The sequence below is a fragment of the Diorhabda sublineata genome, chromosome 10, assembly GCF_026230105.1.
Source record: "Diorhabda sublineata isolate icDioSubl1.1 chromosome 10, icDioSubl1.1, whole genome shotgun sequence".
Classification (NCBI taxonomy): domain Eukaryota; kingdom Metazoa; phylum Arthropoda; class Insecta; order Coleoptera; family Chrysomelidae; genus Diorhabda; species Diorhabda sublineata.
Window position 1 is genome coordinate 3,758,268 of NC_079483.1, and position 15,730 is coordinate 3,773,997.

At 35.6% G+C, this 15,730-nt stretch overlaps 1 protein-coding gene across 1 annotated transcript in view; it reads right to left on the reverse strand.

Moving 5' to 3' along the window:
- Window positions 1-3,657: 3,657 nt before the first annotated feature.
- Window positions 3,658-15,730, reverse strand: part of LOC130449262 (O-acyltransferase like protein) — a 94,534-nt gene continuing 82,461 nt past the window's right edge. Inside the window, exons 10-11 of the mRNA XM_056786966.1 lie at window positions 7,481-7,670; window positions 3,658-6,278 (exon numbers count right to left, since the gene is read on the reverse strand). Coding sequence (XP_056642944.1) covers window positions 5,968-6,278; window positions 7,481-7,670 — 501 coding nt within the window. The 3' untranslated portion in view covers window positions 3,658-5,967. The remainder of the gene's footprint in view (window positions 6,279-7,480; window positions 7,671-15,730) is intronic.

Consider the following 15,730-nt stretch of genomic DNA (forward strand, 5'->3'; position numbering starts at 1 on the left):
TCGACCTTCATTCGTGCATCCTGGTACACAGCAGGCCTTTACTCGTTTACTCATATTGAGTAAGTAAAGACGACAGCACAATTCGCAACAAATAATAACTTTTAAATGTCCAAAAATGGAAATAGCTAATAAACAAACAATATCAAACACCTTTGCAAAGATTTTATACACCTTTGCAAGATGGACGTTGTTCATTCAATAATCTTCGGTTGTTTCTCGATGCATGATTGCAGCTTAGTTTCAGAATCCAGATTGACAAACATTCAAAAATAAAACACCAAATTAGCTTTTAGATGTGAGCCAGTAACAGAGATGGCGTTGAAAATTGTCCTGAAATTTTTCTATTCCAGTGCACAGGCCCTGGTTAAAAGCTAGTGAATCATAAATTCTACTTTCTACTAAACCTTTCAGGATGGTCAATTGTATGTAAACAAAACAAAATGGTTGATAAACGTAAATTCATATTGGGTAAGTGAAGAATAACTAATGAAAACCATTATGTAGATGTGTCTAAGGTATTTAAGCACAGTAATGTACTGGTATGGTATAAAGATAATTATTTTTTCTAAATATGATTCTAGGAGAAGTTAGGGAAACTTCAAATAACAATTCGAAATTATTCATAAGTTTTATTATTTAAATAATAACATCATAACTGAAGTGATGTTCTTGTTGACCAAATAATTTCACTATGATATAAAAAATTTAATGCAAAAATCTTTTCACCTCATAGACCACTCTGACGTCATGTACAGTATTGTTTGATCGTCAGAAAAGTGAAAGATTACAAGAAATTCTCAAATTATAAGATTATTTTTTGTTATTTTGTTAGTACCAATTTATTTTCTATCCCGGATTCTATCATTTTATTTTTTTTTTAGTCACTAGTCCGCCTCTACTATGGGGTTAATGTAATTAACTTGAAAATTTTTTTGCTCCTAATGAAATCAATTTATTTGAAGTAATCTGATTAAAGAGAACCAATCAGTACATCATTATCCTGAAAACAGATCCCATGGGTTTACTTTGCGATGAATACATTTTGATTTATCTCTATAATGACGTTTCAAATATTTAATATTTCAAAATGTCACAATTTGGATGTATACCGACGATGATATTAATGAAATCATAGAATCAAACATACGAAAAAGTACTGTATACAGTGAAAAATTTGTATGGAAAGCATTTATGGAATTTTGCAATGATAGAAAGTATCAATTGGATGCAAATCGGACGGCGGAAGAATTGGCGTTGATTTTAAAAGATTGGGCTGTGAACATGACAAGAAAACATGGTACAGAGTATTAACAAAACCATGTGAAACCTAACAAATAGGCAATCTTATGAAGAAATTCAAGTTATTATTCACCCATTCAAACGTGTTGTATTTCAACAAGTAAGAGTTGTCCACGAATCTATACTACGTAATCTGTAATCAGACATTTATGGAATGATAAACCCCTGAAGAGCTGCAACTGAAAATGTATCACATATCCGCGGTAGAATTAGCTTGGCAATGTGGGAAAGCTCCAGTTTGCTTGAATTACTTTTTTGTATCGAATTGAACAATGATGGTTCTGTAACAAATCGACTAACCAAGGTGGTTAGGTTAGGAAATGTGTACTGAAAGCAAGTTTTTAATAAAAAATAACAACAGCAACCTTTGTCCTTTCAGATTATTCAAACAATTGATGTCAAAAAGGGGCCCAAATATTGAAATCGACAGATTATTTATGATAATGAATAGTCACTGGAAATCCGAAAATGTTCACTGGTATGATAGCGATTGGTTTGAATATCAAGGAAAAAAAAATAGCAATCACACAAATCGCGGCTAGTCGATTCGCCAAAAGTAGGGTACAACAGCAAGAGCTTACAAAAATTACGGATCACAACAATGCCAACTAAATAAAACCTTAGTTGAATATTGACGAAAAACATCATAATCAAATTATTAACAGCATACGTATTTGGAAACACATCTTCATCAGTCATAGTAATTAAAACGTCTGGATCTTCATTTTGTCCAATTATTCTTATGTTAACGTATATGTATATATTCCTATAATTAGAAAATTTTTTTTGTCTAAAAAGCCCTCGAACTTTGATAGATACACAAACAACTTTCTTAAGCTTATAGGAGGTAAGCTTTCGAAATCTGTTTTAAATTGTTTTTGAACAATTATCAATATCTACTAAGAACTAACCTATAAAATACGCTGTTTAAAACTTCCAGTTTACTGATAAATCCTTCTGCAGGTAACAGCAGTACCCGGATTTTTTTTATAATTCTATGTTTCATTATGACTAAGTTTACTTATGTTATTCGAGTTTACTTTCATGGACTACTATTATGTTAGAATGAAGTCAAAAAAATGAAACTATTATTAAAAAAGTGTTATTATTTTCTTTTAGTAAGTGAAGGCTACTCTCTATGTTAATCGATTTTTGGTTAATTAATTGGTTCCTCTTTCTCCTAGAACATAAGATAATTGAAGTTAGTTAGAAGAGAAATTGAAATGAACTTACGTCACCAACGTAGAAATCGTGAACTATATATAAAAATGTATTATAAGAATATAGACAAAGAGTAGAGTATCTGTTATATAATAACAATCACTTGAGATTGAAAGAACAGCGAGAATTGAAAAAAAGAGATTCATAAAGAGCAGGTAAGTATAACAAGTATAACATCTTGGAATGTAAAAATAAGACAATAAAGGAACTTAAGGAAGATACCTACATGATAAAAACAATAATAAGAATGTAAAGTAGAACGTAGCAAAGTTGAACTTTCAATAAGTGAGGTTGAAAGAAAGTCATGGAAAGGCTTTGAAGATCAACTAGGTAATAATAATAATTATAATACCATCAGGAGTGAACTAGGACGCCTAACGGAGTACAAGAATTGTGCACAACCCTCTAAACGCTTGAGAGACCACATCAGAAAAATATTCATCAAAATAGGTACTCACACACAGTATCCAGAACATCAACAACATTTGCGTGAGTATATTGATCTGCTTCAGCAGAAGCTGAAAGCGAAGTCCAAACGTTTATCAAGATACATTAACTGTATAAAGAGGAAGCTACAGAATAATACGATTCATAGTAATCAGAAAGTATTTTACGGGAAACTTGTAGCTACGCCCAATAAAAACACCAATCAACCTATACAATCGAAACAGAAGTTGGAAAAGTATTGGTCCTCATTGTGGTCAACTCCCAAAATCCACAAGAGAAATGCCGACTGGATAGCAGACGGAGAGATGCGATTAAGTATTGTTCCGATGCAGATTGATGATTTTACACTGAAAGAAATCACTGACGTAATCCAAAATACTAACAACCTGAAAGCACCGGGAGCTAATAGTAATCAAAACTTCCGGAATAATAAATTCCTGAGCGTACACAGGGAATTAGCGAAGCAGTTTTCTTACCTCCTACAGAACCCAGAAGATTTTACAACGTTTTTAGCACTAGGTTCCACAAGAGAAATGCCGAATGGATAGCAGCCAAAGAGACGCGGTTAAATATTGTTCCGATGCAGTTTGATGATTTCATACTGAAAGAAATCACTGACTTAATCCAAAATACTAACAACTGGAAAACACCGGGAGCTAATAGTAATCAAAACTTCCGGTATAATAAATTCCCGAGCGTACACAGGGAATTAGCGAAGCAGTTTTCTTACCTCCTACAGAACCCAGAAGATGTTCCAACGTTTTTAGCACTGGATTCCACTTATTTGCTTCTAAAGATCTCCCAGACGGATGACCCCACACAGTACAGACCCATCACGTGGCTACTCACTTATATGATACTTACAGCTTGTATCAATAACAGAATTTATAGGCACATCAAGGAAAGTAACATTTTAGCAGAGGAACAGAAAGGTTGCAGAAGATATCACCAAGAGTGCAAAGAGAGAGAGAGAGAGAGAGAGAGAGAGAAATCACCGGAATATATACACTGCTTTCGTGGATTATAAGAAAGCGTTTGATAGTGTACCTCATTCCTGGCTTGTGGAGGTCTTGCAGATTTACAAAGTCCACTAACTATTTTAAGTTTCCTTTCAACAACGATGAAGGGATGGGTAACGAACCTACATCTTCAATTCGTCCAAACTCCCTCAGTACTGACGAAATACCCATTCGTAGAGGAATATACCAGGGCTACTCCCTGAGTCCTTTGTGGTTCTGCCTCGCAATGAATCCCCTATCTACCATGCTGAATGATAGAGTTAGGACTGTCTAAGTACAAACTCTACATATCGAGAAAGGCATTGTCATGAACGGAAATGTGCAACTTCCCAGCGAAGATATCGATGGAAAACAGAGAAACCTAGAAATACCTTGGATTTCAACACCAAAGGAGTGAAGTCACTTATGAAATCCGAATTAAAAGCAGGAAACGTACTCTTTTAGAATCCTGAAGTGGACGAAAACAGAGCTAGAGGGTAATCAGAGGTTGACACGAGCAATGATGACGAAGAATAACAACCACCACCTGAAGTTCTCCACTATTAGAACAGCATTACCCCAAGGTAATAGGTGGAAGAGGCTTAATCGACCTTCTTAACTTGCACTCTCGACAAGTAATGAAACTACGTGAATTCTTTCATAGGAAATCAGAAACCTCAACTCTACACCGGATTATAACCAAGGCGGATAAGGATTATTCATCCTTCAACCTCGCATCACCAGAATCTGTGTGTGAATAGTGCATAAGTCTTTCGCATAATAATGACAAGCGAAAACTAATAATACAGGATAGGAAAAAAAGATAATGCATATTGATTACTGAAATATAAGGACCTGCAGATCAAAATACAGAGAATGTGGAATCTGCAACGAAAGTGATACCTATTATAATTGGAGCAACTGGGTTTGTAACTAATGTTACTTCCAACACCATCAAAGAAGTTTCGGGAACACACAACCTCCTCCAAATACAGAAATCAGTGATACTGAGTACGATACACATAGAAGGAATCAGGTAACACCCTAGGTGCACGGTGTGTACTCGGTGTTACAAGACTAAAGCACAAGCGATAAGTGCAAAAAATGACAATAAGGGAAACAATGAGACATTTGAAAAAAAAGGTGAGGATTGCAAAATTACTGAATTATAATTTTGCTGAGTATTTTTCCAAAAATGTATGAATTCATCTAATCACTATATTAAAACATTTAAATTATAGCAGAATCGGTAGCACCAGTCAAGTTATTTTCGAATTAATGAAAGAGTTTTCAGTCAATATTATGTCAACATTATAAAGGATAATATAATAAAGAATGCAAATATAAAATCAACATTTTTCATTGGATATAGCAACCTTAAACCACTCTCTCCTAAATTGTGCTTTTGCTAAAGATCACTTGCTGTTTGGAAGAAGGAAATAAATTTACTGAAAATCTTCGAATATGAAACAAAGAAAAATGAAATAATAATGAAAATTAAAGAAAATGAACCTTAAGTTAAAATGAATTGCCAAGAAAATGAAGAAAGAGGATCATACTACTGCCAACAGATTAATTGTGAACATTTCGAACACTTTCTAAATTAGTATTTTTAATATTTATTATGTAATCTATTTATAGCCGGTCATCAATTTCGGTTCTATTGATCAAAACCTCTTCATAATCTAGGTACTTCAAACTATTTCTCCAGTTTCTCACGTTTTATACCAATAACCACAAGTTTTTTATATGAAATATACTAAAATAAGAATCAGTATTTTAATATCTACAATCATAATTGTCAATCAAAATAATTATAATTCATATTTATATTAATAATTGAGAACAAGTTTAGTGAAATTATTTGGTCGATGATTTGCATTATATCAAAAAAAAATACTTAAAAACGATTATACCTTAAACATTAATTCGTTATCAAAGTCTTAGATGGCAGTCATACATATTCACGCACATATTTACACAAAGGCAATTTCGCACAAAATTACATGCTTTTAACTTTTTCTTCAGTCACTTCAACGTCTTCACTTCGTTTCTTCATATTTTTATTTCCAATATAAATGTGTCTAATATTTTGGAAAGGTATTTCGATGGTCAACGACAATAAGATAGACAGTCCTATCACCCAAGCGTACTCCCTTAAATTCAATATTGACCAGAAGAAATTCGTTTCGTTTGAAGATCGAGTCGTACCAACGTTATAGAAAAACACTGGAAATTGTGTCAAGTATACCGTATACGAAATTTTAGTCCAAAGTAGGAATAATTTATGGGAAAATAAATATCCGGCAGCAACTGAAAATTAAAAATAAAGTTAAATATTTGAAGTATATAAAGTGAGTTCTTAGGATTATATGGAAATAATAAATTGATTTGACATTAAGATAACATCATATCACAATGTTAATTCAATTTTTTTTATAATATATTACACCATATAAATCTGGTCCTGTGCGATTAAATGTCGTAGCGTCTTCGTTCGTGCTCGTGTGTAAAGCAGAAAGAGATAATGAAACATCAAAATCAAGTCAATCATTCACATCGAAAATCATATTCATAAGTTGCTATAAGATTAGAAAAACCTATTTTGAAGAAAACTACGGGAAATATTTAACCAGTCTCTTGTAAATTGGATTTTAACTGTAAATAGTGACCTGACAGCGTTTGTCGATGATTGTTAATCCACAAAATTCCACTCTATGGATTTTATCTCCTTGATGTAGTCGCTGAACCATTTGAATATGATATGGCTACAAACTTTACATACTTACTTGTCTAGTACTTTTTGTAGGGTTCATAGTAACAGCGTCAATAATGTCATCTTCCTGCGCTCCATTTATATGTCGTTCTGTTTTTCCACTAGGAAAAGTGCCATTTTATCGCAAATAATTGAAAATCGACACCGATGTTAGATGATTATGCTTTCGAAGATCAGGAAACCTCTTGTGACATTCTCTAACAGCACCTCTACCATTACCATTACAAAATTATTAAACAAAGAATATGTCGGTGTATTCTGTGGTGGAAAACGGGCGGCGTTTTAAACGAAATTAACAATAGTTCTACTAAAGCTAACACACAGGACGAATATGTATTCTTGTATGAGTATATAAATAACGATTGATAATGATAATGATGACAGATAAAATATCAAGAAAGGTCAATTGTCAATTTGTTTTACTTGAGATTAAGACTATTTTAATGGAGAATGGAAAATTAAACGAATGTATAGTTTTTCTAATACCTGGTGACAGGAAAAGAAAATGTAGTCGTTATCTAAGGATGTCTTCCATAGTCGTGAGTTCAGGTTTTTAACAAGGATGTTAAGTTCTGTCGGGGGTTCTGCGATTATGAATTATCTTCAAACTCTACATTAAAATGATAAGTCCAGCATAAGTGCTGGATAATTTACGTGTTACAGCAAAGATACGGCCAACTAAAGCAACACAAATCAATCATCTTTAAGTAGAATATCAATTATGGTAGTGGAAACTTACTTTTATATCCTAATTGCCATATGAATATTACCCAAGCAAATGAGAAACACCATAAGATGGGCGAAACTGCTGCATACCATGCTGCATCCTTAGGATCATATACGTAATCTATGGTTCCCATAAATGCTGCTCCAAAAAATGAAACGAAGAAAGTGAAGAGTGCCATAGTGTTTCCGACATTTAGTTGAGTCTGTGTAAATACATAAATTTCAACCAAATATTTCCAGCTTATGACATAAAAATTGGAGAATTTGATAATGATGAACGAATTATTTGCTTATAACTCAAAAATAAAAAAAAATCATGATTCTGAAGGTTTTATTCATTCATTTAATTTTTTAAGTTACGTATTGGTCTGTTTGTTGACATTTTCGTAAGCTTTACAATAAACTAATTCTCCAGTTTCTACAATGTTATGGGTATTTTATTAACAACCCTAGAGTACCAGACCATTATAATATCTACGAACGCGCGCACAATTTTACTTCTCCCCGGTAACTTATTTATCGCAGCATTTTGCTGATTTAAGCAGCTTCTTTGCGCCCGGAAAACTATATGTTGTTGTGGTTAAATTGTTTCGTGAGTTCCACAATTTATTATTGACTATTCGTCGTAAAAATTATGACGGTCTGGTGTACTATTTTTTCAATTTTGTTAGTAAAAGGTGAGTGTTTCTTTTGCATTTTGGTGTCAGGAGTATAATATTTTCATTTTCCAAGTGAGATCCACATCAAAATATAGAGATAATCGACTTCTTAATGATGCAGAAATTGCAGCTGAAGTCGAAAAAGGAAAAATAATGAATGGTAGGGATGATGATATTCAATAAATGATTCTGAGGAGAGTAATGATTTAGAAGACGATAATATTGGATCAAATCTTATTCAATATGAAATAATTGATTCAAATAATGAAATTGTAGAGTCGAACGGAGATGTCGAGATGTCGATGTCGATGATATTCCACTGTCTCGCCTTATCAAGAAATCTATGATAATACAACCTGGCAAAACACAAATGAAGGGTAAAAATAAGCATAAATGGTCAATAATACCAATACAATCAAAAAGGGTATCTAAAAGAAATATAATTCATTTTATCCTAGGGCCAAAGGTTGCAGCCAAGAAACTTTTGCATCTTAATTTTTTTTGAATTTTATAATTAATGGGATAGTTGAAAAAATAAAAGAATTTGAGACATTTCGTGTAAAGCAGCCAAATACAAAACAGAAGATTCAATGACTCCAGAAACATCTAAAGAAGAAATTTTGGCTCTTTTGGGTTTATTGATTCTTACAGATATTACATCTTTTGGGAGGTTTGTACAGGGTAACAATGAGTAACTCTCGTTTCGGTTTCTTCCAGATTGCTTACGGTTTGACAACAACCTTACTCGAACAGAAAGATTACAAAGCGATCCATTTGCCTAGTTAGAGACATTTGGTATATTTTGATATTTACTTGCAAAGCAATTGATGAATACTTGCGTCGATATGTATTTATAATGTATATTCCTAACAAACCGTCTAAGTAAGGCCCGATGCGTGTAATGACTTCTGATTCCTCAACAAAATATACAATAAATGCCAAGCCATATTTAGGAAAGAAGACTTATCATCATTAGCCTTCAGCTAATTACTATTTGAAACATTTAACAGCAACTGTTCGTGGTACCAACAGAAATATAACCATGGACAAAAGGTGTACGTATGTTAAGGCACTATAAGGAAAAGCAAAATGCAGATACCTCCGGAAATGTTGAATGCAAAAAATCGTAAAAAAGTCAAGTAGAAATGAGGTGTAATACAGTCAAGTAGAAATGAGGCGTAATACTTGCATTTATTGATCTAATAAAAAAAGAATGACAACTAATCATTGCATTGACTTCAAAAAACCAATATGCACAATAGACTGATTTTTTGCAATAAATATATCAATTCAACATCTGCATGTCTAAGCGAATAAAACTCATTATACTATTTTAAACTGAAAAAATTGTTTCAATATTAGTTATAGTAACATTTACAACGGAATGGTAATCACTACACTCGCAGAGGGGTCTAGTACTCTAAGGTTAATGGTAGATGCTACTATTATAGTCCATCTATACAATGCGCCCCATATGTATGGAATAAACTCAATTTTAGCTTTATTATGTACTATGTAAAAAAACCTGAAACAGGTCGATTAAATAATTTCTAACTGAACATACAAAATGCGGTGGAGCTCCATCTTATTGATAATGAATAAATCAATCTCAAATGGATTATTAACATCAGGTAAAAGGCGCTGAGAAGTTGATCAAAAAATCTAGATAAACCTCACCATTAACTGTGCCTTCAAAAAATTAGGGCTAATAACTTTATTGAATATGAGCCTCACACACCCGGTGAGGGTTTTCTCTGCTCCAATATCTACAGTTCTGTTAGTTAACCGTTCCGTTGAAATGAAATTTTGCTTCACTAGAAAAAACTATTTTGTTTATGAACTGCAAAAATGCGTTCATTCTGTCCATCATCAATTCACAGAAGTCTTGTATTCTATCAGGATCATCTCCATTAAACTCCTGAACCAACTGAATGTTGTAAGGGGCGTATTCTTCTTTATACAAAACTCTCAAAATAGATAATTTACTTACATAATTACTCGAGTTGTCATATGCGGATTTTCCTCAATCTAACGAATTTTTCATCAGTAAAGTGAACATTTCTATCTGGTTTTTCAATATTTTGTACATGTCTAGTTTCACGAAACTTTTTTCAACTTTGCTAACTGTAGACTGGGAAACGTGTTGACTAGGGTATTTATGATTAAAAATTTGAGCTCTGGTTTTAGCACCACAACCAATCATAATTAAAATGTCTTTGCTTTGAGTCTCGGACAAATGAGCCATAATTAAACCTAATACGCTCACAAATATTATAGGTACTGATATATTTAGTAACTCTATATACCTAAATGACAGCCTATTAGATTGACATGAATTATTTATTTACATTTTTTCTCGATGTTTAATAGAACATATATATAAAAATACCTGATTATTTCGAAAATATATTTTAATAAACCAAACAAAATTACTGATGAAAGAGTTAGGTAACGGAAGAAATTAATAAAATAATCTCCGAGGTCATACATAATGTTGTACAGGAATTTCAAAATCGCCTCGGTTATTATCAAGAAGTGAATGGTGGTTATTTCGAACATTTAATTCAGTACATTCTAAAAATTGTTGGACATAATTATCTTCATTCTACGTAAAGTTTTCACAATTTTACATCTTAAAAATGAATCTTCTCAGTTATGATTGCACAAAATTTAAAAAACTTCATATTTCTGGACATAGGACTAAAATCCTTTTCCAACAAGGTGCCACTTGACCCACTTTCTTATTTCAAATTTTCGAGGAGTTGCTTATAATTCAGATGTGTGTGCTGGAGGGGTATAATATTTTCGTACTGTAAATTGTCAACTTAAGAATAAAAATCGACCTGTTTCAGGTTTTTTTCCATACATATGGACCGCTTTTTATATAGTTAAAGGTAATGTAAACTAAAAGCAAAAATTCGATATTCGATTACACTTTTTTTCCTTATTCGAGATTAAAACTGCTGGTTATAGGTAGAAGATTCTTCATAGTCCATCATTTTAAAGTAAAGGAAATTATATAACTTCGTTAAATGGAAAGGACCCCGAAAAATTAAGAGTTCGAACATATAAGCCTGCTCCATATATTCGACGAAAATAAAACTATTCATTTATCAAAAATATATAATCAATCATCAATTTAGTTTCAAATATGTACAAAAATAATATAGATAGACATAATATTGTAGTGCAATTAGAGCTAGTTTTGAAATTATTATGGATCTTGTCAAGTTTTCAACCCTAAATAAATGTCGTGTTCAAGATTGTCATGTTAACTGCATCGCAGATCAATCGATCATATTTCATGTTTTTGCAACTCAATTTAGAATTAGCAGAATTAACTCACAATCACATTGTCTGACGTTATGGTCGAAGTTATCGTATCAGGAACAGTATAATTGTGACGGTTGGTATAGTGATATGTTCAAACTGAATATCACCAACGGTACAAGAAATTCTAGGCTGGCAGAGTACATTACCATATTTATATCATTTGGAAATGTGATCAAATATATCAATTCTTCTTTTTTCCTTGAAGTAACATCTCTCAAATGACAACTGTCCAATTTTTAGCTACTTTCCCTCAATAGTTTGTTTTCCGGAATTTTTAATAGCCTCTTTTTATGCCGTAATGATTGTTGTTGCCTCATAAAATAGGAATACCGTGATGCAACATCGCAAAGAGCAATTGAAGGAGATAGTGGACAAAATGAAGATATATTATGAAAGTATTCACAATATTTTACATGAGTATCTGAACATGAATAAAATAAAAATAACAACGAAGTAATGACTCAAAGTGTTTGTACAAAGTATAAAATATTTTTTCTACGACAGTGCGTTTTAACCCACTTTCCAGCACGCATTTTAGTTTTGAAAGTGTCACTAGTGCGAGAAAGTAAAATTATGCAAATTTTTACTTTATTCGATAGTTTTTTACTTCGGAGGTTATAACTATTGTTACGGGTTTGATATCAGTTTGATATCAGTAGCTATGACAACCCAGGCGTGTAATTCTTACTAAAACGTCAAAGTTGTTCAAAACGTCTTGAAAGTAACCGAATAAGTACAATTTTCTTCTAAATTAAACCACATTAAACCGAATCCGATACAATAATATTAATGGATTCATCCGACGAAGAACTTCCCGAAGCCATTTTGAAGGCTGCAAATGAAGCTAATTCCGAGCTGTTACCTGCTAAATGCAGACTAAGGTATGAGAGGCAATACGACCATTTTGTTACATGGTGTAAGGAGAAAAGGGCCAAAACATAAGGAAGAGGTATTTCTGGCATATTTTTCAGACCTAAGTAACGTTTTGAAATCTAATACATTATGGTCCCGCTATTCGATGGTAAAAAGTTTAGTAAAAATAAAACAAAATTTGGATATAGGAAACTTCCATAAGCTAACGTCGCTAAACAAAAAAATATTGGTTTTCGAGCACAGAAAGCGCAAGTTTCTACCAAAGAAGATATATCTAGGGTTATGCTAGCTCCCGATGAGGTATACCTGATGATTAAAGTGAGTACCATTTTTGCACTGGCTGGCGCTCTCCGCAGATCCGAGCTTGTAAATATCACTGTCGACGACATTCAAGATAAAGGCAACCTAATTGTTGTGAAAATTTATGATTCCAAAAATCATTCGTCAAGATCATTTATTTTATCTGAAGAAATAAATGATGGACCTATTTAAAAGAACGCAGATTTACGACCACCTACCACTCCACACCACCGATTTTTTATTCATTATGGAAAAGAATGGAAAATGCTCAGTCCAATGCGTTGGCGTAAACACTTTTGGTAAGATGCCAACAGAGATTGCTGCATATTTACTACTACTCTACTACTGTCGCTGAGGGCTATTTGGAGGACTCCGAGAATCAGAAAAAAAAAATATCAAACAAAATTCTCTGTACTACAAATAACTTAAAATCGTTGCCGTCACCCTCATCGTCACCGTCACCGTCATCGTCACCGTCATCGTCACCGTCATCGTCACCGTCATCGTCACCGTCATCGTCATCGTCACCGTCATCGTCACCGGCATCGTCACTTTAATCGTCACCGTCATCGTCACCGTCATCGTCACCGTCATCGTCACCGTCATCGTCATCGTCACCGTCATCGTCACCGTCATCGTCACCGTCATCGTCACCGTCATCGTCACCGTCATCGTCACCGTCATCGTCACCGTCATCGTCACCGTCATCGTCACCGTCATCGTCACCGTCATCGTCACCGTCATCGTCACCGTCATCGTCACCGTCATCGTCACCGTCATCGTCACCGTCATCGTCACCGTCATCGTCACCGTCATCGTCACCGTCATCGTCACCGTCATCGTCACCGTCATCGTCACCGTCATCGTCACCGTCATCGTCACCGTCATCGTCACCGTCATCGTCATCGTCACCGTCATCGTCACCGTCATCGTCACCGTCATCGTCACCGTCATCGTCACCGTCATCGTCACCGTCATCGTCACCGTCATCGTCACCGTCATCGTCACCGTCATCGTCACCGTCATCGTCACCGTCATCGTCACCGTCATCGTCACCGTCATCGTCACCGTCATCGTCACCGTCATCGTCACCGTCATCGTCACCGTCATCGTCACCGTCATCGTCACCGTCATCGTCACCGTCATCGTCACCGTCATCGTCACCGTCATCGTCATCGTCATCGTCATCGTCACCGTCATCGTCACCGTCATCGTCACCGTCATCGTCACCGTCATCGTCACCGTCATCGTCACCGTCATCGTCACCGTCACCGTCACCGTCACCGTCACCGTCACCGTCACCGTCACCGTCACCGTCACCGTCACCGTCACCGTCACCGTCACCGTCATCGTCACCGTCACCGTCATCGTCACCGTCATCGTCACCGTCATCGTCATCGTCACCGTCATCGTCACCGTCATCGTCACCGTCATCGTCATCGTCACCGTCATCGTCACCGTCATCGTCACCGTCATCGTCACCGTCACCGTCACCGTCATCGTCACCGTCACCGTCATCGTCACCGTCATCGTCACCGTCATCGTCACCATCATCGTCATCGTCATCGTCATCGTCATCGTCACCGTCATCGTCACCGTCACCGTCATCGTCACCGTCATCGTCATCGTCACCGTCATCGTCACCGTCATCGTCACCGTCATCGTCATCGTCATCGTCATCGTCATCGTCATCGTCACCGTCATCGTCACCGTCATCGTCACCGTCATCGTCACCGTCATCGTCACCGTCATCGTCACCGTCATCGTCATCGTCATCGTCATCGTCATCGTCATCGTCACCGTCATCGTCACCGTCATCGTCACCGTCATCGTCACCGTCATCGTCACCGTCATCGTCACCGTCATCGTCACCGTCATCGTCACCGTCATCGTCACCGTCATCGTCACCGTCATCGTCACCGTCATCGTCACCGTCATCGTCACCGTCATCGTCACCGTCATCGTCACCGTCATCGTCACCGTCATCGTCACCGTCATCGTCACCGTCATCGTCATCGTCACCGTCATCGTCACCGTCATCGTCACCGTCACCGTCATCGTCATCGTCACCGTCACCGTCATCGTCACCGTCATCGTCATCGTCACCGTCATCGTCATCGTCACCGTCATCGTCACCGTCATCGTCATCTTTATGCGACCTGCAACGTCATCTACCTTCCAGTTGAAACCAAATAACTCTACTGGACCGGCAATTCTTACTAGTCTACAGAATGCAACAAATTGTGTTTTCAATATTAATATTTATAATAATTAGTAGTTTTTTAGTTAAAGTTTTTTATATTATTATGTTTGTTTGAATAAAATATATTTTGAAAAATGGGTTGGTATACTTTTTTATATATACGGTCACAGAAAAAGTAATGTTTGTAACTCATGCGTAAAGTCTCTTTCCCGCACTTGACCGCTTGCCCGAACATCGCTCCGCGTCATTCGGGCCAACTGCAGTCGCGTTCGAGAAAGTATCACTTTCCGCACTTGTTAGGAAAATAACTATTTTGTTCCAATTTTTAATTAAGTATGAAACTTCAGTGCGCTACTAGACTGGGAATATGTACGCTACACTTCATTACAATACGACATTTTTCTTGTTAAGTAATTGGTCTAAAAATTAAGGGAAATATCCTAGATGATAGGCTCCGAATATATGTATAACAAAGTACGTTACGCTGATATTTCGGAACTAAAAAATTCTCCAATTTTTCTTTGAATTGGTATTTCCTTGATTCAAAACTAACACCGGAGTAAACATCGCCATATTATGGCCCCTCCACACTCTCGCAAGAATCTCCTCGAGATTAAAGAGAAAACAATGATTAAAAAGAAGTAGAGAAAAAGAAGATGGTGGATGACAACAATTCATCATAATTGAACAAAGTAAGTACTTTTTGAAAGGCAAGGCTGTTATCTTATATTATTTTTAGTTTATTTCTGTAGTATTTAAAATTTGTATTCCATAAAACCGGTTCCCCTTGAAAATATTCTGAAAACTTCAATTCAAATTCGTTTGTCCAAGTTACGCTCATATTGATGCCTTGCGGTAAACAACACAATCATTCAAATCGGCGACTCGCTCGTTA